At 41.4% G+C, this 26920-nt stretch overlaps 1 protein-coding gene across 1 annotated transcript; it reads right to left on the reverse strand.

The window, feature by feature from the left end:
- Nucleotides 1-3628: 3628 nt before the first annotated feature.
- Cpox (coproporphyrinogen oxidase) lies at nucleotides 3629-26644 on the reverse strand. Its single transcript, XM_038345204.1, has 8 exons — nucleotides 26474-26644; nucleotides 14249-14865; nucleotides 12481-12624; nucleotides 12134-12244; nucleotides 11007-11148; nucleotides 10035-10253; nucleotides 5642-5746; nucleotides 3629-5033 (listed from the first exon to the last, which is right to left on the reverse strand). The coding sequence occupies exons 1-8, from the start codon at nucleotides 26482-26484 to the stop codon at nucleotides 4946-4948; spliced, it is 1437 nt and encodes a 478-aa protein (XP_038201132.1). The 5' UTR covers nucleotides 26485-26644; the 3' UTR covers nucleotides 3629-4945.
- Nucleotides 26645-26920: the final 276 nt, after the last annotated feature.

Here is a 26920-nt window from a genome sequence, read left to right on the forward strand (position 1 = left end):
TCCATTGCTGTTTAATAAACCTCACATTTAATGACATACCACAGCAACCTCTTTATCATGCACCAAGATTCTGTGAATCACTGATTCCCAGGGTCAGCTGAGAAGACTGCCTTTGGCTGCTAACAAGGCAGTGGCATATGTCCCATTCCTTACTAAAGTAAGAGAAAGCAGGTCCTTGGTCAGTGTTTCCTGTATTTATTTATTTTATGTGCATTGTTATTTTCCCTGCATGTATGCCTCTGTGAGGGTGTCAGATCATCTGGAATTGGAGGTACTGACAGTTGTGAGCTGCCGTGTGGGTGCTGGGGATTGGATTAGGGTCCTCTGGAAGAGCAGCTAGTGTTCTGAATGGCTGAATCATCTCTCCGGTACTGAACTGGGTTATTTTTAAGTACTCTTTCATGTTGAGTTTGGTAAAAAGAGGGACTGCACTATACAGAATAAAAATTGTCTTGAGCACAAGCTGCTAAGTTGTATTGTGGATGATACTATAATTAAAATAGTTTAAAGGACATTTGTTGAACCTATTGCTTTTAAAAGGTAAGCTACAACTGAACTTCAAGACGTCGGTAGGCTGGGCTGCATTCACACACATTGTACTTGTGGTTAGGAGCTTGTCCCAGATCATGGAAAGGGCTTCCTGCCTTACCCAGTCGAACAATGGAAGTGGCCTTAGACCTGAACATGGAAAAATAGTCATGAGACTAATTTATATATGTGTTAACTTACTACTAAAGTGAACTTTAGTTGGAGACCTCACCAACCATTTAATAAGCAACTTACCCAAGACAGGACAATGTGGCAACTGTCTTCCTACAGCCAGCTTTGTGGTAGCCTTGTTGAGAATATGGCAGGTTAAATCATGCCAAGCTTCATGTTAAAACATGTTTCTGAAGTGTGAAAGAGACAAGAGACTGCAGGGGAAAGACACTTTGAAATACCAGTTGAATGAGTTTGATTTCCAGGCTGAAACCAGGCACTCCGCTGGAAAGACGGAATGCAGTTTGATTGCCTTGTGCGGCGGGCTTACCTCAGTGTGGGCGTGGCTTACCACCACTGGTAGAAACTGGTCTGTGAGGTTCTCTATTGTGACTGGGATTCAGGGAACAAGGGAAATTAGTCAAGCATTTGTTAGCACCTAAGCCTCACTAATTCAAAGGTTCTAATTATGGCTTATTAAATTAGCACCTAACAGGTATATTTCTTTGGGAGGAACTAAATTTTAGAATATGGGCTTTCAAATACATAGCTAATATTTGTGGCAGGAACACAATTGCTAACTGGGCTTTTCTAGATGGACCCTTGGAAGTCTGCTTTCACAGATTAGGATGTCATCATACAATGTTAAGTTTGATGTCATAATGTTCTATGAAACACATGAATTAACAGGGCACTCATAACTCATAATACAAATAAGCCCCCATCTTACACACTTCATTTTTAATGAAATTTATACTGGATGACAACGGTGATGACAGTAATAAAAGAAATAAGAAATGTGTTGAATGAGCAGATGAGACTGTTTCCAGGGGAGGATTCTTAGAGATCTGAACAAGACATAGGGATGGACAAGCGCATGAGAGAGTCCAAGCAACGAGAGCAATTTCCAGAAGGTCTTGAGGTCGTATGAGTGAAGATGCTCAGAAAACAGTCTGAAGGTCAAGTGTATAAAACAAACACAGAAGAGGCAAACATGAAGCAGCAACCAAACAATGAACTGATTTCACCGTCAGGTTAATTTGATTTTCTATAGGACTTGCTTTAAATATTCAGTATGGAGGTGCCAGTGGGATCTAGGTAAAGAACTCCGAAGGACCCAGAGTGATGGGAGGCAAGCAGACTATTGGGAACTAATTCACTTCCCCCTGAATGTGGACTCATTGTAACCAGGAGAATGTGGAACAAGGGACAATTCATAATTTCAGAGGTTAAATCAGAAAACCAGTTTGCTGCTTCCATCTGAGCCCCCCACAGGCAACAGAACCCACTGTCTGATCAGAAGGGAACTTTGAGTCATCCTAGCCAAGCTCATACATTGCATTTCAAACTTTCACGTAAGTTGTGTCTTGTTCAATCTAACAACGGACACATGAAAAGATGCATCCTGCAGAACATTCTCTGGCTGATCTGGGCATGCCAGACAGCTGACCACTGTTTCTTGGCTCCTGAAGATTCATACAATGTAGACTTGGTCCTCTCTGCAGGGATTTCAAGGTGGTGGATAATACTTAAGCCATATCACCTAATGGGAGGTACTTAGGAGTTAGGTCACTGGGCACACTGCCCTGGTAATGGGATAAATGTTGATTCCTCAGAAGTTAGTTCTCATGAGAGTTCGTTATCATAAAGGATTTCCACTACACATGCTTGTCCTTCACTGTAGATGACCACTTCCCTTCCCTCTTCCTTACCATGTTGTGACTCTCATAAGGGGTCAAACTAATGGGGCTGCCTGACCCTCAATTTTTCAGTATCCAAAACAATAATCTAAAGCTTTCTTTATGAAATACCCAGCCTTTGGTATTTCAGTGCAGTAACAGAAATCAGACTACTCTAAGCAAACACAGCACAGTGGTGGGAGGGTAGGTAGATACTTGTCCCTGTGTATTTACATCTCTCCTGATACACCCTTATGACCAGCAACATGCCTGTGTAAGACAAGAGTAGCTAAGTGTTTATACCACATGCATGTGTACCTTCATCTGGTAAGCACAGAATAATATTAATAAGATTTTGAAGGAGCAATTCTTCGAAGAAAAATAGAATGATCTTCAAGTTTGCAACTGTTACTGGTCTTCCAGACATGGCTCCATCGTGGTTACTGAAGAATTCAAAACAGATGTACAGGATTTTTAAATTTCATCTTTGTCTTGTGTCTATCACCTACAAGCCTTAACTACAACTACATTAGCCACAGATCTGTGTGATTCCTTCTTCCCTCACTTCTGGGAATAAAACCTAGGGCTTTATGATGCTAGACAGGCTCTACCATTGAACCAAATGCTCAGCTTGACATTTTTAGCTTTTAAAAGGTAACCAGACAGGCATATTTAAATATCTGTTCTTATGGGTTTTTTTTCTAAATAATCTATACTCAATTATTACCCAAAGACACAAGAAGATTCTATGATGCAGTGATGCTGTGTTCAATGGATTTTAATAAATGTAGAGTCTAATAATCATCACCTCAGCCACAGCACAAGCCAACACCATCAATTCCCATCTGCAGCCTGTGTTGCCACCAACCTCTTCCCTGCATGTCTTCCCGGTCTGGCTCTCACAGGTGATATCTGACAGCACTTTCTTTTGTGTCTGGCATCTTTCTGTGGGTGTGGTGCTCCTGACCCTCATCCTCTGTTGCACTTTCAGATGGCATCCCTTTTCTGACGGTCAATGTATTTTAATGTTTGCATAAGTCACAAATTGTTTATTCATTTACCTGCTAATTTGCTATTTCAGTTGGTTTTAATTTCGTCTGTTCTTACCAAAATTGCTTATAAAATGAAACACAAAATGTAAATTTCTCTTGCATAAAACACCTAGTAATAAGGAACTATAGTTTTAGGACTGAGAAATATTTGTATTCCTAAGTCATTCCAATGAAATAAAAAATATAAATCCTTACTTGTCTTATTTCAAAATAAAATTTATTATTTGAATCTCTTTAAGACATAAGGAAGAATTTGTAGATTTTCTTATCCTAAAAGTGTCAAGCACAATCACAAACATCCAACATATTCCAGGATAATACTTAAACATGTATGAGACACCGTACCTTACAAATTCAATACGTTACAAATCAAATAAGATGATGCAGTCATATTATTATTAGACAGATAACCCATGCATTAAGAAATCTGCTATGACTTTTAAGAGAAAAGATAAAAGTTAAGAAATCTCTCATTTGAAAAGTAGGACAACTTCAATTGGTTCGTTTTTAAGAAATATAAAATGCCCACATGTTAGACTAGCTCCATTCATTTTAAAGAAGGAAAATGTTTCTCATTCATTCTTAGTCTAAACTTCTATATCTAAATGTCTGAAATATAAAACTCTAAGTATCAGAATCCAGGGATATAAGCTTTTGCCCAAAAATACATAGAATCCCAATGTCAACAAATTAAGATCCCACAAAATAAGCTCACCATTTAGATGTTCTTTATTTAAATAACAATGCCATTTACAGTTGTAAACTATAGGTCATCATTGAATTATAATGCAGGAACTGATTAAGAAAATTTCAAGTGCTCCTAAATAACTATCTTTATAAAAAATGAGTATTTCTATAGTATTCTGGTCTATAGAGAAAGACACATGAAAATTACATCAAAGAAAATTCTCAAATGACAAATAAAAACATGTCCCTTCAAGTTACTTTTTGGATTTTCAAGGCAGGGTTTATCTGTGTGTAGCCCTAGCTGTCCTGGAACTCACTCTGTAGACCATACTGGCCTTGAACTCACAGAGATCTGCCAGCCTTTGCTCCTGAGCACCAGGCTTCAAATTGCATTAAAAAATTACCAAGAAAGCCAATATGACTGAACTCGCGGAAGATAAAATGTATCCCCTAACAAATTCCGGAGGCAAAAAATAAACCTTCGAGCAACAAACAAAATGAAGAGTTTCCTGGTCCACATTATAGTACTTACATTCCCTTATCTTAAGACCTGGAAACCCAACATAAATTAACTGGTCATAGAACATGATTCTAAAAGTACAAACGGGTTTTATATCCAATGAATCTGGCATTTTTACATCACCATCCATCATTGCCACCTCACCCCACAGCACTGGGAAGAATCCAAAACCATGCCACAGAGGTAGTGCCCAGAGTGGAGAAGGCTGGAACCCATGCAAGGCACAGAGGATTGCCTGCCACACAGTGGCAGCAGTACAAGAAGACCACACGTGTGTCCACCAGGCGCCAGAACAACGTTCTGCTGCATCAATGTACCCAGTCCTTCGGATGGCGCAGTACTTCCAGAATTTCGGCTTCCTTGGAATTCTCTGGGGGCGAATGCATGTACTCCCACCTACACACATCCAAAACAAGCAACAAAAGGTAATCAAAATAACAATAAATGACATACATAACAAATGAGGAATAAAATATGAAGAGTAAAAAGAATCCATTGTACCTCCACTTCCCTGTTCCTACCCTACCTTGAACCCACTTGTTAAAACAATAGAGAGAGAGGGAAAAGGATAAAAACAATTCTACTTAAGAATTTAAATTTCATAATTCTTAGGTATATCTGGGTTAATATTAAGATCCTAAAGTCAAAACACACTGTGCTTATAAGCTAGAATAGACCCTTGGATAATACATAGGTAGATATTAGCTTAATGTTTACATGTATCTTTCCAGAAACAATACTGTGAGCAATGTCAACCTCAAACCCTCAAGCACCACTTCCTGCCGCCTATGCACTCTGCAGGTCGTCACACACAGAGCTGACATTTGTTCTGTCACTTCCTACAAAATCCATTATAATGTGCCTTATCCTCCCAGGATTTCCTTATAACATCAGCAAAACAAGAACAAATGAAGCGGTTGGAAGACACTACTGGGGTTAATGTGCAGATTCTGTAGAATACAGGGACTGGAGGGGATGATTACTATGATGAACTGTCTCCTTACCGGGCCGTTAGAGGTAAAGACATCAAGATGCTTTCGATCCTGGATCCTGGAGTAAAGAGGCCAAACTTGGTGCCCCGATCATACACCAGATTAAACTCTACGTACCTGTCATGAAAACATCAAATAACAATAAGGGCGTTTTGTTTTTATCCACGTGTCCCCAGCCGGCCACAGGACTGTCCTTGCAGCCTGAGTGCAGAGTCGGTACAACTGAACAAGCTTTCACAAAGTTTCTTCCTCTCGTTGAAAGTGTTGGTTGAAAGGAGTGCCACCGAAACTGTAACCAAGCGTGGCATTCTGCTTCCACAATAGTCTCAAGGAAAAGCATTGCAAGCAACAGTAGTGGCTGTGGGATCAAGCACGAAAGGTTGAGAGGCTCAACCAGTCAGTGTGAAAGTTGGAGACAAAGTTCTTCTCCCAGAATATGGAGGCACCAAAGTGTGGGAGCCCACAGAAGTGGGTCCATCCCACTTTAACTAAAGGTCAGAGAGTTCAGGCCTAGTCTTGCTCCTCCAAGGTTACTGACAGGAGATTTAACTCAAGGCTACTAGCAGGCTACCTTGACCTAGGGTGTGTGTAGTTGGTGTTTTGGGTATTAAGGTGGTAATCACTTTGTTCCTTTGATCATGATAAAAAGGTCTTTTGCTTTCTTCCCCTTTTGTGGATTGGGATATTAAAGATCATAAGAAATAAACGTGGGTATATTCAGTATTTACCGGACTACCCTCCCAGTACTATCCTATGTCTATTTCTTTCATACTTCTGTTCCTCTTGTCTAATATTTCTAATCTACACACCCCAGCCTGGAACATCTAATCTACGCACCTCTACCCTACCCAGACTGGACCCTGACAGATGTCACTCCCACATGTGGCTATGACACTAAAGTAGTTTTAGACAACAAGGATTATTTGTTACTTAGAGATGGTGACACTCTTGGAAAGTATGTAAACTGAAATCACTATTGAAATGGTGTCACATGACCTCCACTGATGTTCTATTCATCATGGAAATAATTTCATGCCTCCCTTTTATAATAAACTGATGATGCCTAAGCTAATGACATCCTTTGTCTCTGAAGTTCAGTTTCCCTGTACTGTTACAAACATTTCCAAATAAAATAATGTAAATGAAAACAAAACAATAAGCCTTCCAGAAGTCCCCAGGGAACACTGAGCGGGGGCTTTCTCCAGACCCCCTATCAACTAGGAGCCATGAGACAGAAGCAGCTCACAGCCCAGAGGCGATCTCCTCTAAAAAGCATAAATAAAAGGGTATTCTACCCACTGAACAATAGATACAGATTGTGCCCAACACAGAGCAATTACAAATCAAGAAGGATATGTTCTCGCTGTGAATAAACAGTTCAGACACACTTGGGAAGAGGCACTATCAACAATTAGAAAGAAACAGGGCCCTCGCTGCAGCCCAAGGCATTTCAGAGAGGTGGTTTCACCTCACTGTACCTCACAACACTGCATTAGGAGTGCTGAACATCCACAGCTAAGGACCAAGGACTGCTGAGCAAGGAGCTGTCTGTTAACAGCAACTGCCAGCCCAGATCCTGCTCCATCTCAGCATCCCCAGAGATGGGACCACTCCTTCCTCCTCTGTTTTCAGCCATCACTATAAAAGCTATTGCTTTGTTGTTCAGTGTTTAGTTTTACCCTCTTTTTTGTTCTCTATGAAAATATCTCTGGTACCTATTAAAGTTAGGTTCAATATATTGTCCAAATTTTCTACTCACTGTTAGGAAAACAGATTTGAAATCTACCTAGCCTAAACATGTTTCTGTCTTAAACATCACAGTATTCAAAAGTCTCTTCAAATTTAGAAGTATAATTTCTACTGTCCTAAAGAATTCAGAATGAGGGCTGGAGAGATAGCTGGCTCAGCGGTTAAGAGCACTGACTGCTTTTCCAGAAGACTCAGGTTCAATTCCCAGCACCCACATGGCAGCTCACAGCTCCAGCTAACTCCAAGAGCTGACATCCTCACGCAGACATACATGCAGGCAAAATACCAATGCAGATGAAATAAAAGTAAATAAATTATTTTTTAAAAAAGAATTCAGAATGGTCCATAAGCATGAATTTCTCCATTTCCCTTCCAGTCACTTCCTGATTCACTAGGAACCACTCGCAATGGAAACTTCCCTCGTTCTTATTTGGTGCACAAGTTGTTGTCTTCCATCAACAGCAAAAACAAAGCAAGGCAACAAAACAATCAAACAAAGAACATCCCCAGGATCCTTTTGGAAAGACAGACAAGCTTGGTGTGGAAGTTGGTTAGAGGACCTGTAACAATGTAAGCAACTGTGTCTATGGATTCCTTTCTGTCTCCATGTTTGTGACTGACTGGCTTTCATGCACAAATGGCTATTTTTATTCATTCTCTGCCTGTCTCAAAAGATTAAGCAATTAAAATCAACTCATTCCTGAATCTGTGAGAATTTCCCCTCTCAGCAACCTTCTTCCCTTGGCATCACCTTTCTACAACATGTTCCACATAAAACACGTTTGAAGACCCATCTCAAGGGTTCTTATACAGGAATTCTCAAGGTGCACAGTGTAGCACTGAAGACATATCTCCTATCTCAAGGACTGTTATATGTTATACAAGAATTCTCAAGGCGCACGGTGTAGCACTGAAGACATATCTCCTATGTCAAGGACTCTTATACAAGAATTCTCAAGGTACATGGTGTAGCATGCCTCTGTTCCTTTTTTGAGTCATTATGCCTTCAGTATGCCCAATACTGAAGCAGAGCTTTAACTGGCAACCCTTTCCCTACTGAACTAAGAGCCACTTGTCAGTATGTCTATGCTATGCCTGCCTACTCTGTAGTCAGGCCCATGCCTACCCAGGGGAGAGGGGGGCAAGGCAGACAGAATAGGAAGGGGATGGTCAATAAATAGTGTATGTGTGTGTGTGGGGGGGGGGGTGATGTCAAACACCCATTGCTCAAACATTTCTAAAAGAAAACTAAATCAATTCTCACTGCAAATTGTTACATGGGGACCAGACAGGGTACACAATTATTTAAGTAAAACAAACTCAGAAAGCAAAATACAAACAGGTATCGTTAAACTTGGGATATTTAAGATGACTTCTTCAAGGCCTCTTCAAGGTACAGCTTTACCTCCTTAAGGCTCAAAGTTTCAAGCGCCTAAGAGAATTAACACGAATTGAAAGAATTCATGTATGACTGTGACTCGTGGTGCATGCACAATTAAGACAGTCAAAAGAAACAGGGAGCCGCAGAGCGGAGATGTGGATTGGTTCGCGAGAACGCTGTGACTAAACAGTCTATCTCACTAGCTATGAGCTCACCATGTTCAACCCAGAGTCAGAGGCTGGGGATAAGCATGGGTGAAAACCACATACAGGACAATCCAATTTCACATCTGGGATGTTATCAGATCTGCTGCATGATCTTGGGCAAAGGAATTAATATGGTAAGGACGCCTTATAATCAGTAAAATGATGACGCCATGTATACCACAGGTTTCCTGGAAAACCAGACACAAAGTACCTCATACAGGGGCTATACATAGTAAGAGAGCCAAAATAAGTAAAGGTTATCTTGTTTGTTTGTTTGTTTGTTTGTTTTCAAAACAACATTTCTCTGTGTAACAGTCCCAGCTGTCCTGGAACTAGCTCTTGTGGACCAGGCTAGCCACAAACTCACAGAGATCCGCCTGCCTCTTTCTCCCAAGTGCTGCAATTAAAGGCCATGTGCTACCACCTCCTGACTACGGTTATCATTGAAAATAAATTATTTGTATTAAAATCACTTTCATAAATATTTAAGATGAATTTTTAATTAATTTATTAATTTATTTTTTTGCATACCAATCTCAGTTACGCCCCACCTCCCCTCCCGCTCGGAGGTTAAGGCCTCCCCTAGGAAGTCAACTAGGGCTGCCCTGTCCCCTCACTGAGGGAGGACTAAGGTCCTCCTCCCCGTTAAGATGATTTTTTTAAAGTGTGACTACAAATTTGTAAGCAGAAAAAAAACCTTAAATGCTGCCCTCATCTTAGCAGAAGGAATAGAAACTGCCATTAGGAAACGAAGAGAATTAAATGCCACAAGTATTTAATATGTGCCTACCACGAACATATATATATATATATATATATACACACACACACACACACATATATATACATATGTATATTAATAAAATAAGTTTTGTGATGTTGATTATTTATACAGTGCTATTAAATTCATTCTTAATATTCATCTACTTAATAAAAATTAACAGTGTAGATTAGTATGGCTAATTAGAAAGTATTTGACCAAAGCAATACAATAGCCACTATTATTGGAGCCCCCCCACTTCTGTAAGTTGCGCAAGGAGATTTTCACGTTCATTCCTCAGTCACTCACCGTCCTCTCCTCAGCTGCTGCCACTGCTTGTCCTGGGGGGTGAATGAGTCGTCACAGTGCTTTTTCACAATGGGGACGTAAGAAGGAACCACAGCTTCAGCACACGTCTTAACTAGGCGGAATGCTTCCTCCTTGGATGGAACGTTGAGATCATCGAAAAAGATGCCTCCGATGCCCCTCCGCTCTCCACGATGCACTATGTAGAAATAGTCATCACACCTAGAGCGCGTGGCAGAGTTAAATCATGGACCAAGAGGTAAGATGAGAGATACACGGAGACAGACGTGAGCCTTCAGGTTCAACGCACTCTCCTCGACTCACACCAGCAATGTCTTTTCTACACAACTATGAAACTAGAACTCTGGCCAGATTTTCTGCACCTACTATCCATGCAGAACATGCACACACTCTTAACTGTGGAACAGCCAGGCAATTCAAACAAGTCAGTCTAAAGGATAAGGAGCACTAAGTACTTCAGCGAATAAAACAAGAGTACAGCATGGTTACTGTACTTCCTAAGACAAGCGATACCACCCCTGGTGCACTGCTGCTTTTACAGGCGGCAGGGGATGAGGGTCTGCTAACACTGACAGCAGTTAGGGTGCAAGCCTGAGCTCTTATGATTCGACTCTCCATTCACCAAAAGCACAGTGCCATCAACAACTTGAGGTCTCTTTCGGTATTTAAAGTGGTGACTCTAAGGCATGCACCGCTGTGGCAAAGCTGGCAGAAGGAAATGGTCACAGAGCATCTTCATACGTGTTAAAGCTTACCCTTCTGAACCAGCACAAGTAGCCATCGGCCTACTCTGGATGCTTTTGTCCTCTGTCTAATAGAACAAGTCTCCTGAGACACCACTTACTAATGCTGAACATGGAATAGTCCTTAACCTGGAAAGAGTTCTTTGGAAGATCTTTATATAAATAAGGCCCCACAGGCACATCTGTTCTAACAAAGGTCTCAACAGCTTACCATTTCTTAAATTTGGGGTAGATATCTGGCCCGTGCTTATCACAAGCTTCCTTTAGAGTGCGATGGAAATGGACAGCATCCTCTTGGTTCAAGTATGTTGGTGTGAGGTCACATCCACCCCCAAACCACCAGTGGGTACCACCTACCAAAGCAAGGGAGCTGAATCAGTGTTGCCTGGAGACTCAAGCACACCAGGGCTTGTACTAGCAGGCTTAATTCAGCAACTTAATTCGTTAATATGAAATAGGTCACAGTCAAGGCACATTTAACTGAATTTGGTTCTGACAGCCAGTAAAGCTGAGGCTGGCAAGATGTAAAAACAGAAAGAAAATAAGACAGGAAACGAGGGAGGGAGAAGAAGCTGGCAGGGAAATGGAGGGAACAGTGAGTGATAACAGCCCGTACAGCTGGTCTCGGCTGTGCATCTCGATGTTGCCTTGACATTAGGATCACACAGTTCAAATAGCTCAGCTAGATCACTATAAGAGAAAGCAATTTCTACCTAAGACATGGAAGGTTAATACAAACAATACAAGAGATTCTGATGACCCCACTATTAGGAGTCACCCCAAGGACACGTCCCACTTACCCCAAAAAGGGAGAAAGCATACACTAAGAGAACATTTTGCCATGTAAGCACAACTGTTATACATACTCACTAGGTAAGCTGTCAACACCAGTTACCAACTTTTTGCGTGTGTGCATGTGAGTGTATAATGTTTGCGCGTGTGCAGCTGCACATGGGTGCACATGCAGGCATGTGCATCTGTATAGAGGCCAGAAGTTGACAACAGATGGCTCTCTTAATCACTTCACCATCTTATTTGTTTTGCGGCGTGGTCTCTCACTGAACCTGGAACTTACTAATTAGTTATACTGAATGGCTCCAAATATCCTCCTGCCTATACTCCCCAGCTCCTGGCTTTTTACATGAGTGACGGGGGGAAGGGGGATCCCAACGTAGGTCCTCATGCACTGTATATAGTGCGCATATACTTGTGTGTGTGCCCCAGTGGCAAGTTCTCAAGTAATTTTGTCCTTTCTCCTTTTTTGATAGGGTACCTTTCGCTTTCTTTAAAATACAGACTTTGCCCAATGATATTCCGCACAACCCTTGAGAAGCTTACCATCAGCTTCTTCTACTTCAAAGTATCTGTAGTTGAAATGCATAGTGGGTGCATAGGGATTCTTGGGGTGAATCACAGAGCTTACACCCATAGCAGTAAATGGCAGTTTACCTAGAGAGTAAAATAACAGTGAGATGCATTCAATCGCCTGGTTTGACACATATTACCCCTGTGATCTCTGAATACATTCTCATAAGTCTCTTTGAAATGTGTTCCTTAAGATAAAATTCTCACAGATAAAGCCTGTGAACATGCTGGCCATAATCATCTAACGCCTGTTCCAGAAAAAGCGCTACTTTTAGGTAAACCTGCTGGGAAAAGCGCTAGCAGGAAGTTACCCAACTTACCATCCTTCTTCGTCAGGGACATTCCTCTGCTTCGCATCTGGTTTGCTGCTTCCTCCGAAAGATTCCCATGAACGACAGAAATGCTGACCCCAGCCTTTTCAAACACACGGCCATCCTGAAGCACACAGGTGATGCCACCACCCCCTGTCCACAGAAACAGAAAACCAGAGAACAGGGGACCATCAGATGGGATACAACTCTCCCAAGAATGTGGCAGCATGAGGGTTGGTTCCTCCTGTAGCTCCAAAACCATCAATAGCATATATTTTAATGCACAGAACATTAGATGATTAGCTTAACTTTCTGTCGTAAGCTGTACATTTGAGGCAAACATTGGACCCAGACACAAACCATCAAAAAGGCTGTTTCCTCTGTGCTTTCACCAAAGCACTCCCTCTCTTCAAACATCACTAAAAGGAATCCATTAGCTATTCCCAAAATTGAACGCTAATGTGACAAGCAGGTGTGCTACATTTGAACCGTATTCTAATTTCACTGAATACAAGAACTCCATATTGCTTTGTGTTTTTTTCCTCAACCTACTATTATTACCTTTAATTTTTAAATATAATTTTAAAATGTAGCTATTCAAACTCTTAAGGAATTTGGAATCTTAGATTGAGCAAAACATATATTACTATTTAGGTATATGTGTTTAATAGGATATTTTTCTTTAAGACAATAGCATCACCAAAAAGCCATTGCTTCTCAAGAATTAAATGTTTGGGCTGCTTTATTTCTAAGAGCTGGAAAGAGTGTGCATTTGTCAAAGGATGATCCAGAACAACCCTTCAGAGTTCCAAATGAGGAAAAACTCAAGAGAAGCAGGACAACATATTTGAGATCTCACTGTTGGGAGTCGTGGGTGATACTTTTTTTCAAGTGTTGACCATGTTTCTAAAATTCTAAGGACTCTACATATATTCATAAATTATGAACAATGGGAAGAAAATAGTAACATCCAAAGCTAGCTATATAGTATATGAGATTGAGTTGTGGCCTTTACTTGAAAACATAACGAGATGGAAAACTATGAAAATGAGATGGAATTTCATTTAACATCGATGTGCCAATATCACAGGTCAAACTGTGTTGAAGATGTGCTGTTATATTTCCAGCTGGGAAAAGATCAGCAATCCTCAACTTTAAATTCAGGATAGGAGGGGAGAGCAGGGGAGGATATATAGGCAACAACCTGGTCACCAATATACGACTGGACAGGACTGGGTCGTTATCTGGGGAGTCTAAGGAAATGGTTTCCTTCAAGAAATCTGACATGCAGTTCAGTAAGAGCTCCTCAAACACTAATCGAATATTTCTTCTGCAGCTCCCAAAAAGAAGTAGGGAGATTCTTGACACAGGGTATCCAGAAGACACTCGGGATGAAGGATGTGTGTTCCTTCTGCCTCTAGAGGACAAGGGACAAATGCACCCTAACCAGCAGATGAAATGTAGGAGGGAAAAAAAATATCTATCTGTCCAGTAACAAACTTTGAAGTTTGGACTGCAAGCTCAAGTGTGATGCCTGCAAATGTTCTTTAATAAGCCTATAGAAAATGTAATTATGAACTGGCAGTATTTTGAAATGGCCTGTCCTAAATTGTTGGCACTTCTGGGCGTCCACATCTGCAAGCAGAGAGCGACTCTCTCAAACTCTGTCTTTTTGAGGGTGTCCCTGTGGGCACTGCCTATTTTAACCTATCCCAATTCTAAGCTGCAGTTAGTGCCCACTCCATCCCACAGTAGGTGACAGGAGGGCCCTGCTCACCTTCCTTCCTCTCCCATCGGTCCACAGAGAAGTCAGCGACTCCGTCTACTTGGGCCAAAGCCCGACACACCTGGGCCTGGATATCCATGATCATCAGCTCCATCTTGGTCTTCATGTCCTCGGGTCTCTTCCGCAGCTCACGCAAGTCGGTCACTGGCGAGCTCATGAAAGCGCTGCAGCGGCGGGCCAGTTCGTCACCGTCTTCCTCCCGCCGTCCAGGCGAGGGGCTTCGTGCCCCTGAGCTCTTGGGCACCATCTCCGCCCGCTGCACGTGCCCGAAGGCTGCGGCTGCCAATCCTGCCAACCCCGCCAGCGCCGCGGCCAGCCCGGTCCCCAACCAGGTCCCGCCTCCAGCCGAGGGGCTGTGGCCCAGCCCGCGGCGAGACTGGGTACCGGCGGTGCCAGGCAGCTGGCGGACGCGGGCGGACGCGCCGCGCGGGGACCAAGCGCGCAGCTGGCCATAGTCGCTCCGCAGCGCGTGCCAGCCGGGGCCCGCACCCAGCCGGGCCAGTCGCAAGGCCATGTCCCGCCGGGACTGGACAGCGCCGGTCCTGCAGCCCCCCGGAGTACCCGGGGTCCTGAGACCGACCGAGACTCGCAGGAACTGGAACCGGGACCTGGGAAGAGACACAACCGGTGTGGGCCGCTGGCTGTGGGCGGCTGGAGGCAGGCGGGAGCGGAGGATGCTGGGAAGTGTAGTCCAGTCCTATCGCCACCTGCACCCGCATGAACGCTCCCAGAGTGGAAGATAAGACTCAACCCCACCCACCGAGGTGGGTCCCACTGGAAGGCTGAGGAGGTCTGTGGAGGTGCTAACACTGATAAGAGAGGCCGAGTAGTCACGCCCACCTTCGATTACCTTGCTTGCTCACCCAAAAGTAGGGCCGGAAGACTGAGGACAAACGAGCAGAAATACGACACAGAGACACCCCTGTCTGAAAATGTCAAACAGAAATTGCAGGCTAGTCCTGGCTGTGGGTCTGGGGCATGCCCCTTTGCCCCAGTGCTAGGCTTACCCCAAGCTCTCTGGGAAGACTTTAAGTATGGTGGGCTCCTGAGTTAATCCTAGGAAAAACATTCACACTCCACGGTCACTCTCCCAAATCTCTGTTCTCCCCATAGCCCTAAGCTTTGAAAATATAAGGGCAAAAGCTCGCAGATGGAATAGGCAGCAGCTCGTTCAAAGCAATATGGTGCCTAGACACAAAAGTCAACGTCAACATATTTTATAATATCAGAAGGACTCATTTGCCCTTTTACTGTCCAAGGTGCTTTTAATTTCTACTCGTAAATGATATTCTAGATCACTGGTTGTTTTCCCACAAGCTTTCCTTTCTGGCCAGAGCAGTGACAGAAGCTCAATAGGTGTGGTTCAAACTAGTCTGTTCACTCCAGGGCTTCCCATGCAAACTGCCTGGGACTGCATGCTTCCTCAGGCCTGGCAGTTAAGAGAGTGGCGGGCAAATGACATCAGAGAGAAGTGATGAAACTTTCAGAGAAGAAAAACCCTTAACTTTTAGCTGTAGTGTGCCCTGCCTGGAGACCAACTTGGAAGAGAAACAAAGATAAGAATTATCTCTTGTTTGCCTGTGAAGGCCTGTGGTGTCTAGCTGGGCCTGCTGATGATAAATGAACCCCATTAATGAAAAGGAATCTCTCTAAATATTTTCTCTGTAAGAGGCCCCTCCATTTATGCTTCCACTCTGCTAATACTAAGCTATTTTTTTTAAAAAAAAATAAATCAAATGAGCAAAATAAGTGGTCCCGAACAAATTGTGTACTGGTTTCCAGCCTTCCTCATCTTTTGCCTTTCCGTCTCTTTCCTCCCCTCCTCTGGCTTCCAGAAAAGTCCTCACATTCAATTTTAATGTACAGTGCTTAATGGAATCCTTAAATAACCTGATTGGTCTGAGAAAAAAATAATCATCTTCCTAGCCAAGTATAGTGGTGCTCACCTGTCATTCCAGCACTGGGAATATAGAGGCAAATGGTTCTCTGAATTTGAAGACAGCCTGGTGTACATAATGAGAACCTAGCCAAAAAAACAACAAAAAATAAAAAAAAAGCGCTACTAACAATAAAAAATCATCATCCAGGGGGCTCAAATTACCCCAAGTCCTACTGGTTGGTGCATGGTGTAGAAGTAACTATCCCCTCTATAAGCCAGTTCATGTATCAGAAAGCTGGTGGGGACAAACTTCGTTGTAAACAAAAGCTATGCAGCAGGGGTATTCACCTGGATGTGAACTGGGTGTTCTGCGGTACTGTGTGTTTATTTTCCAGATGACCCCACACCAGCCAGGAAATTCTCATTAGCCTCGTGCAAACTCACTAGATTCAGACATTCAGTTGTTAGTCTTCAAACTCCACATGGTTCTCAGAATCCTGATGAGTTTGAGCTTTCCTCAGTCAAAAATCACTGATTTTATTAGTGTATTAGCTTACCCTGTTTAGAGAGAGTTTGAGAAACCCTCCTCATTCCTCTGGTAGCTCACCTGCCTTCTAGAAACACACACACATACACACACACACACACACACACACAAGAACATCCACACATATACACATGCACACACATATGCATACATACACATATCACACACATGCACATACACAATCCCCAAGTACCTTCCCTAAATTATATCATGTTTACCAATTTTCTTTGATAAGCAACCATGAGATGTGTCTTATCAAAGTTCCATTGCTTTCAGATAGATACAGAAACACAGGCTAATTAGTAACAAGGTATTGCTAAACATGGCCTTGGCATGCTTTCAAACAACTTAGGAATTCTAAGTACGTTTGCAAGAGGAATGAAATGAACAAGGAAGGAAAGCTTTTGACATTTTAGTATTTTGTCCTAGGATTTACATTTTGAATTTTTCATTTTAAGAGCTTAAGAATAGTGAAGAGCTGCCTTAAATCAATATCTAGGTCAGGCATGCACATATCTGCCATCCCAACACAAGTGTCGCTGTAGCAGAATTTCTGTAAACTTGAGACCAGCCTGGGCTGCAACAACTCTATATATTAAGTATGTAGTGCAACTTAGTGTGGTTGACTTGCTCTTATTTTAGTTAAAGTAATTTTAATTAGATGTTCACAGAGAGAGGTAGAAAAAGCACTCAATAGTCCAAAAAAAAAAAGTTTACGTAAGAGACGGACTCACAGTGCCTGCCCCTTCTATTCTATCTTTTGCCTTCAGCTTCTCTCTAATTTTTTTTCCTACAATAATCTGTTCACAATGTGATCACAACGATCCTGTGGCTGAGAATGTCCCAACACCTTGGAGAGCAGGTTGCTCAACAGAGCCTGCACTCTGAGGACGTCATTCAGCACACACTCTAGGCCATACTGCCTACTTCTAGACATCATGTGATCTAGGAGCAAATAATTTAAAGAATGAACTTGTTCCTTAAGTCTTACAGATATAGACACTGTCTGTCTTGGTTCAGATGCCCACCTTGGGAAATGATGATGTACGGACACGGTAATTTCCAACAAGAATTAATGTCTGAGCTAAGGAAAGGGGATGGTGAAATTGTACCTTGTCTTCTCTAGAAAAAGATGAATTGAGTTGGAAAGACAATAGCATGGACATTCACATCAAAGGGTAGGTTAAAGCATATGCTGGGAAAGCCTGGTGACTTGGGTTTGATGCCTGGAACCCACATAGCAAAAATAGAGCCAACCCCTGTAAGCTGTCTTCTGACATACAGTAATTTTTAAAAGACAGAGAAAGTATTGAAGTTGATTCTGAAGAACTCACTATGCCTCAAGGTTTTTTTTTTTAAACAGACAAGCTAGCAAGCACAGAGCAGCAGTTTATAAACAGCAAAGGGCAGGAGGCAAGTATCTAATGCATTCAGCTAGCAATATTATTATTTCTCTTTAGTTAGTCAAGTTACTGACATGCTGTTCAATAATCCCCTTGTACACTGTAAAGATCTGTCACTCAAATTGGCTTAATAAAACGATGATTGGCCAGTAGCCAGGCAGGAAGTTTAAGCAGGATGACCAAACTAAGGATGATGGTAAGGAGAAGGGCAGAGTCAGGGATCACCAGCGAGAGGCAGAGCAAGAGATGAACTTGCCATGCTAATAAAGGTACTGCCACATAGCAGAATACAAATAAGGAATATGGGTTAACTTAAAATGTAAGACTTAGTTAGCAATAATCCTGAACAACTGACCGAGCATTCATAAGTAATATTAAGCCTCTGAGTGGTTATTTCGAAACTGGCAGGAGAAAGAAACATTGATTAAATTTGGCATTCCAACGAGGGGCCAAAATTTCCACATAACACCTGACCAAACTTATAAAAGGATTCTAGACACACAAAAAACGGGTCAGGTATGGCTTCTTGGTAGCTTGCATTTATTCAGGTGGGTTCTTTTGCTGGTGGTGAGCAGAAGGGCGGCTCCTTTTAGACGCAGCTTCCTGTCTCAGTGTTAGCCACAAGAACAGAAGGCCATTTTAAGAAACCCTGCTACCAAAATGGGGATTCGTCAGCAGTTGATGGGATGCTACTTGGTAACAGTGTGGACTCTGAACCTTCCCAGAGCTGGGGTGGTAAACATGATTCCAGCCTGTACTTTCACCATGAAGCGAGGCACTCAGAACCAAGGACTGGGTCAGAGGCAGACATCAAAGCCACAGCTTTGATCATGTAACTTAGCAATTTAAATATTCACGTGGTCAGAAAAAGATAGAGATATGCAGTAAAGACAGATTTGGATGAAAAAAAAGGGAGCCTCTAAATAGCATATTAATAATATGCATAGGCTTGGGGAGAAAATAAAAGGAATATATACAGCATCAGATTAAAAATATAGTTTTAAAATAAAGTCCCTAAAAAGAAATAGCATAATAAAAATATAAGTCATGTAAAGATGGAAAATACACAGAGAGTCTTGATACTGTATGTTATTATGTTGTCTTTAAATTTTTTGGCTACTAAAAACAAATGAAAACTGCTAAGATACATTTGATTATGAAAACTACTAGATTATACAACCTATATATTTAAAAAATATCTTTACTTCAAAATTTCAGACAAAAGATATATTACTCTGGGAAAGGGATTCTGCTTCTATTTCCACAGGAAATTACAGGCAATAGACTCATTCTGGGATAAGAAAAATCAGGCTTGATCAAGGAAGACTCTCTGAAAAATATCCAGTGGGGATGGATGGCTCAGATGATCGAATGTTTCAGAACTCCTCTGTTGCAGTTTCCTCTGAGGTCTACTTCCAGAACAGTCTGCTGGCTGCTGACTGAGATGATCCAGCCTCACAGAATACGCCAGACAGGACTTGATTACAATCCTAAGTTTTCTCAGGGTCCCCCAAATATTACCAGCACCCTCAATCAATATGAAGTAGCTTAGAAAACTACACCCACATTCCCAAAAATGGATTATGGATATTTGCCTTTGTTTAGGAGGGTTAGTTACAAATTGTTTTGGGTCATAGGGGAAAAAAGGAGAAAAGAAAGAAAAAGTTAAATAAAAGAGTTAAATTCAAAAATCCCTTTCTAAAGAAAAAAGGGGAATAGGATATAGAAATGATAGGATAAAAGGGTAGATTATTGAATCTAATTTTAAATTAAAAAAGCAACTACTAATCTTAAGTATTTTACATTGGTTTGGATTTTGGTTTATTGATACAAATTTAAAGATTATGTTGTTATTCTGTATGTATATTTCTCCTCTTTGCTTGTTTGTTTGTTTGTTTTTGTTTTTTCAAAACAAAGTTTCTCTGTAGCTTTGGTGCTTGTCCTGGAACTAGCTCTTGTAGACCAGACTGGCCTTGAACTCATAGAGATCTGTCTGCCTCTGCCTCTGCCTCCTGAGTGCTGGGATTAAAGGCATGCACCACCACCACCTGGCAAGTATGTTTCTACTCTTTTGGGGAGCATTGTATTATGCCGTTCATTTAAAAATTTAATGCATAATTAAGAAATATAGATTAATAGTCATCTATAATAGCAAACTTATAGTCATGTTAGTTAGGTTTTCAAAGTCATGCGGAGATATCTTTCTTTAGGTATGATAAAAGACAAACTTGGTACAAAACTTTGGGATCACAAAGATAAGATAGATAATAGCCTATTTTCTCTAATTTTGCCAAATACAGACTACATTTTGTAAATGTAATTCTTACTTGATAACTGTTTTTTTGTTTTATATAATCTTGCTATGTTAAAGTTAAAACCTTCCTTTTTAATTAGACAAAAAGGGAGAAATGCTGTGGAATAACCTTCTTGTATACTGTAAAGATTTGTCATTCAAATCGGTTTAATAAAATGCTGATTGGCCAGTAGCCATGTAGGAAACATAGGCAAGGGAACCAAACTAAGGTTGATTAGAAGGGGAGAAGCGCAAAATCAGGAATTACCAGTGAGGCACAGAGGGTGCAGAAAATGAATGTGCCATGCTGATAAAGGAACTACCATGTAGCAAGAGTAACTAAGAACTATGGGTTAACTTAAAATGTAAGATCTAGTTAGTAATAAGTCTGAGTTTTTGACTGAGCATTTATAAGTAATATTAAGCCTCTGAGTGGTTTTTGAAAACTGGAGACAGGAGAGAAACATCCAATTACACTGGTTACATTTGCTAGGGCTTAGGGATATGTGACCATCTGACCCCTTCAGTATCAATGCTCTTCCCAACCATTCTCATGTCAGGGGCCAATGGGTAGGCTACGTCATTTGGGAAGGAAGACCTTGGAGACAAAGCAGTAGCATATGTATATATGTGCTTTGTTTTAAACAATCAAGGAGTGGTGAATCTTGGTACCTGGTGAGAAGCCCTCATCATAGAACAAGGAAGAAGAAATTCAGCCTTGCTTATGTGCACCACCCTTCACTTCCTTCATGTCTTTGTGGCACTCACAGCAAAAGATCCTTATTCAAGAAAAGGTACTCACTCTGCTCCTGCCCATATCCCCAGACATTCTTCTCAGCTGGTGGGAGGGATCACTCTTGGAAAATATGCATTTAAGAAGTTTTATCTTAAACCATACGGCTATCACTTTAAATTTAGATGGCAAGAATCTGCCTCTACCTAGAGGAATGTTTTTGACCTCATCCTCGGAAGCTGCTTTTTAGATATGAATAGCTTTGGATGAAAGCAGAGAGGGAAAACCACATTTGAATGGCTTTTTGCTGCAGGTGGGTTGCTATATTAATGGAGACGTGGACCTCTAAGTGGCTGAGGCTAAAGACAAGTGAGCAACCTACAGTGCTGAAGAAGGCTCACACAGAAACCTGCTTAGAGCAAGGGGTTCAAAGTCAGAAACAAGAGCAAGGAAGCATATTAAGGGACAAAGGAGACCAGCAGCCTTGGGGCCTCTGATGCAGTGTCGCTGAAGCAGTGGGGATGATGGCATAGAGAAGAGAGAATCAGTGGGGTTTTTTTAAGCGCCACTGTCTGATCAATAGAATACAAGTGCCAAATAGGAGAAAGTGCTGTGATCTAGGAAGTCTTCGGCTGCCATTGAGATGAGAGCTTCAGAAAAGAGAGAAACTATGGGCTTTCCCAGTGATGATGCAGGAACTCTGTTGGAGCCATTGAGATCAGGCTTCACCTGCAGACCTCACTTTGGATGCTGCTGCAGGACTATACAAATGACCCTCAAGCTGAAGCCAGTAAGCCATTTTTAATAATAAGTGGAAAATGTAGGGTCCTTCTGGAGTCATTAATACTTTTGCCAACACATAAAATCTAAGTCATAGTAAATTATAAATAAAAAAATCTGAAGTATTATTTACTTAGTAATTTAAAACACAAATGACAAAGCTGGAGAGATGGCTCAGAGGTTAAGAGCACTGACTACTCTTCCAGAGGTCCTGAGTTCAATTCCCAGCAACCACATGGTGGCTCACAGCCATCTGTAATGAGATCTGGTGCCCTCTTCTGGCCAGCAAGGATACAGACAGACAGAAAACTGTATACATAATAAATAAATCTTTAAAAAAAAGCAAATGACATTAAGAAGTGGGGTGTTTTACTTCTTTGTACTTTTTTGAGAATAGCTTGAGCCATGCTCACCTTCTTGTTCTTATTGTGTATACTATGGCCTGGGGCAGGAGGCTTTCCTGAGCTTTGTTAAATTGTCACATTTGTCTCTGTTCTGGATAAGCTTAAAATTGTACATATTTTGGGCTTTCAGCCTTTTGAAATATTCCAGCAGAGCCTTTAGTGCTGCTGGGGGTTTTGCTGTCATTGTTGGTGTTTGTTTATCTCTCAAACCCATTTAACTTTGTCTGGATCATCTTCATCCAACACTAACAGGTTCTTAGTATATATTGTAAGTTTTTAAACAATTTTATTACATTTTATTTAGTGCATGAATGCGCGCGCACATGTGTGTGTGTGTGCATGTGTGTGTGTGTACTTGTGAACCACAGCATCCTGTGGAGGTGACTGATGGAGGAGGGTCATCTGTCTATGTGTTACTTTTATTGGTTAATAAAGAAACTGTTTGGGCCCTTTAAAAGGACAGAAAATTAGGTAGGCAGAATAGACAGAACAGAATTGTGGGAGAAAGAAAGCAGAGTCAGGCAGATACCTCAAGCAGTCACCATGCCTCTCCTCTCCAAGACAGATGCAGGTTAAGATCTCTCCTGGTAAGCTACCACCTCGTGGTGCTACACACATTAAGAGAAATGGGTTAAACAAGATGTGAGAATTAGCCAATAAGAGGCTAAAACTAATGGGCCAGACAATGTTTAAAAGAATACAATTTGTGTGTTGTTATTTCGGGTGTAAAGCTAGCTGGATGGTGGGAAGTGGCCCTCCGCCATTCCTTCTACAGGTGACATGAAAATTTATAGGAATCAGTATTCTCCTTCTGCCATGTAAGACCAAAGGACTGAATTCAAGTCATCAGGCTTGGTAGCATATTCCTTTCCCTGCTGAACAATCTCACTAACCACTTCTATAAGTTCTGAATGATGATAATTTTATGTATGTTTATACAAGGATAGTTTCACACAAAACTGAAATTTGTATTTCAGTGGGCATTCAGTCTTTCAGTGTATTTGTAAACATAAACCAATCAGTTGAAGACTCAAACAGAATAATGGATGAGCTTACAGATTTGAGATTTGCCAGACTCACACTTTAAATTTCAAATTTTAAAACACCCCACCTCTCTCTCTGGGATTTTTAAGACAATGTTTCTTTCTGTACCTCTGGCCATCCTGGAACTTTCTCTGTAGAGTATGTTGGCCTCAGACTCAGAAATCTGCCTGCCTCTGCTTCCCGAGTCTTGGGATTAAAGGTGTGCACAGCAAATACACAGCAATGATCCTGACAAACATTTTACATCTCATATAGCTGTCTCAAAATGATAACAGTGTGATTCTCTGGGTCAGTAAGGTCTCCTACAATTCCACTTAAGTTTGGCCCAGACCTCACTTCTATGCTTGCCACTCACATTTTCTTTCCTTCCTTCACTTCATTCTTGTTAAATAATTCCCTTTTTCAACCATTCATTTTAATAAAATGTCACATGGGTCTACCCCTGGGAGGTAAGGAAGCAGCATTAGTTATACACATTGTACCCTGAACATATATCGAGCAGGTTCAGAAAGTAACACCATTGATCAGTGACCACAAAGAACCTAGTGATTTGTGAGGCAAAGAGGCAACTTAAAGTACTTTGCACAATAAGCCAAAGTTGCATAACTGACCTTTGAATCATGTAGTTGGGGAATGGGGAATAACCGAGGGAGGATAATTAACTGTAATCTGTGCATGCTGGAGCAGGCAATGAAGGGACTGACAGTGGGGTATGGGGAATAACTGAGGTGATGGAGGAGTGTTTATGTGTTACTTTTATTATTAATAAAGAAAACTGCCTTGGCCCTTTAAGAGAAAATTAGGTAGGTGGAGTAGACAGAACAGAATTGTGGGAACAAGGAAGTAGAGTTGGAGAGACGCTTCAGGCATTCGCCATAGTGAGTCTCCATGCTTCTCCTCTCCGAGATAGACGCAGGTTAAGATCTCTCCTGGTAAGCCACACCTCGTGGTGCTACACAGACTAAATATGGGTTAAGGAAGATGTGAGAATTAGCCAATAAGAGGCTGAAACTATGGGCCAGGCAGTGTTTAAAAGAATACAGTTTCCATGTAATTATTTCGGGTGTAAAGTTAGCCGGCAGCCGGGTGGCAGGACGCAGCCCCGCCGTTCCTTTTACAGATTGGCGCTCCAATGTGGTGACTAAATCCACTTAAAAACCCGAGAGGGCTTTAGATAAAGGAGAGAGAGAGTTTAACACAGCTTTTTGCTATTTGCTAGCACGTACCATAGAGAGATTTCCAACTGCGCCCATTTTCCCAAATATTGTTTATAAATGTTCTTTTACATTTAAAGGGGGAGATGATATAGATATGAATAATTTGCATTGGTATAGATTTTAAGGTCAATTTTGTTATATGTATATGTATTTCTGATCTTGATTAAGCTATTGTGATTGTAGTTCATTTTAAAAACTATAATGTATAATTAAGAAATATAGGTTGTTAATGGATAATCATTGATAATAGTTAAGCTTGTAGTCATGTTATTAGATTTTCTAGATATGTAGAGATATATTTCAGTTAGATAGACATTCTTCATATCTTTCAAAGACTGCAGAATATGGCATTTAATGTTTTAATAACTTAGGGTTTTTCATGACAATGAGACACGTCTGCTCCTGACAGCACCAATCTACTTCAAGAGGAAGATGGGCATCAAAGAGGCTACTTATGGAGTTTGTTAGCCATTTGGGCAAGAAACTGCTCTTGCCTGGACTGTTGCATAAACTGGACATAAAGAACCCGCAGAGAGAGGACTGCTAAACTTGCCTAAAGGTGAGATGTTCCTTCTGGGTTCCTGATTCATAAAAGAGTCTGCGAGACATTCTACAGGACACAGCTAAAAGTGACTGAACTGTCTTTAAAATTTCCTGCATCATGAAAATGTCTGCTGGACACCATGGGCCTGAAGGCTGAAGATGGATGCCCCAACGGTACAGAGGAACTTTGGGTGACTGTCCAGGCAGCGAGTTGTCTCTGTCATTTCTACAGTTTAAAAGTTACATATGACTTGTTTACTTAGGTAATATTATATCCTTCTAGAGTCTTTGATAGAGTTAAAAAATAAATAGATAGTTATAGCTTTCCTTAGTTATGATAAAAGATAAAATAGATTTAAATATTGTAACTGTAATTCTTGCTTGATAACTGTTTTGTTACATGTAATTTTACTATGTTAAAGTTAAAGCCTTTCTTTTTTGTTTAAACAGAAAAAGGGGAAATGATGGAGGAGTGTTTATGTGTTACTTTCATTATTAATAAAGAAAACTGCCTTGGCCCTTTAAGAGAAAATTAGGTAGGTGGAGTAGACAGAACAGAATTGTGGGAACAAGGAAGTAGAGTTGGAGAGACGCTTCAGGCATTCGCCATAGTGAGTCTCCATGCTTCTCCTCTCCGAGATAGACGCAGGTTAAGATCTCTCCTGGTAAGCCACACCTCGTGGTGCTACACAGACTAAATATGGGTTAAGGAAGATGTGAGAATTAGCCAATAAGAGGCTGAAACTATGGGCCAGGCAGTGTTTAAAAGAATACAGTTTCCATGTAATTATTTCGGGTGTAAAGTTAGCCGGCAGCCGGGTGGCAGGACGCAGCCCCGCCGTTCCTTCTACACTGAGGCAGGGTAATTAGCTGTAATTTGTGCATGCTGGAGCAAGCAATGCAAGGACTGACAGTGGGGAATGGGGAATAACCCAGGCAGGGTAATTAGCTGTAATCTGTGCATGCTGGAGCACTGACAGTGGGGAATGGGGAATAACCCAAGCAGGGTAATTAGCTGTAATCTGTGCATGCTGGGGCAGGCAATGCAAGGACTGACAGCAACTGCTTTCTAGCAAACTGCCTTGGTTCATAATCACTGAAGTCCCCATCAAGAAGGACCATGAAGAAAACATGGTTGCCAACACAACCAGTGGCACTTCTGCAAGAACTGTAATATTTCATTAACTAGAGTTATTGAAACACAGGACATTTTTGTCATAATTTCCATGAATAACCAGCACACGAAAAAAAATATAAAGTTGTCCGAATAACTGAAGTATCCTGTGAGCAAAAGAGCTATTATCCACCCAAAATCCAGTCTTCTTTTTTTTCTGCCTCTAACAAGAGCACTCTGGGTTTGAACAGACATGTACCTCTTACTCATAAGAAATCCCCAATCCCAATCTCTCTTGACACTTCTGACGCAATTGTAGTCAGTGGGACGTGAAGACGTGTGTACCACTTCTGGGTTTGGCCCCAAAAGGAAAAGAGGTGCTTCTCTATGGTGGGGATATAGATGTAAGGGTGGGGACTAGATCACCTGCCCTAAATCCATTCTAGTTAGAATGTGCGGTCTGAGCAAAGAGCTAGTCCAGCATTCCACACCACAGACGGCTGCCTGCTGACAGTTGCATCAGAAAGAACAAACGTCACCACTGTTTGATCCTCTGTCCTTGGGGACTTTGGACTATAGGCACTTGACTCCAGCCTGATAAGTGTTATTTATCATTTCCTGTTTGGGAATAACAATCCAGTATGGAAAAAGGGAGAACTATACACGTATCATTGCTATATGAGTGTAACATATAGTATAACATATA

This window comes from Arvicola amphibius, chromosome 10, assembly GCF_903992535.2.
Source record: "Arvicola amphibius chromosome 10, mArvAmp1.2, whole genome shotgun sequence".
Lineage (NCBI taxonomy): Eukaryota > Metazoa > Chordata > Mammalia > Rodentia > Cricetidae > Arvicola > Arvicola amphibius.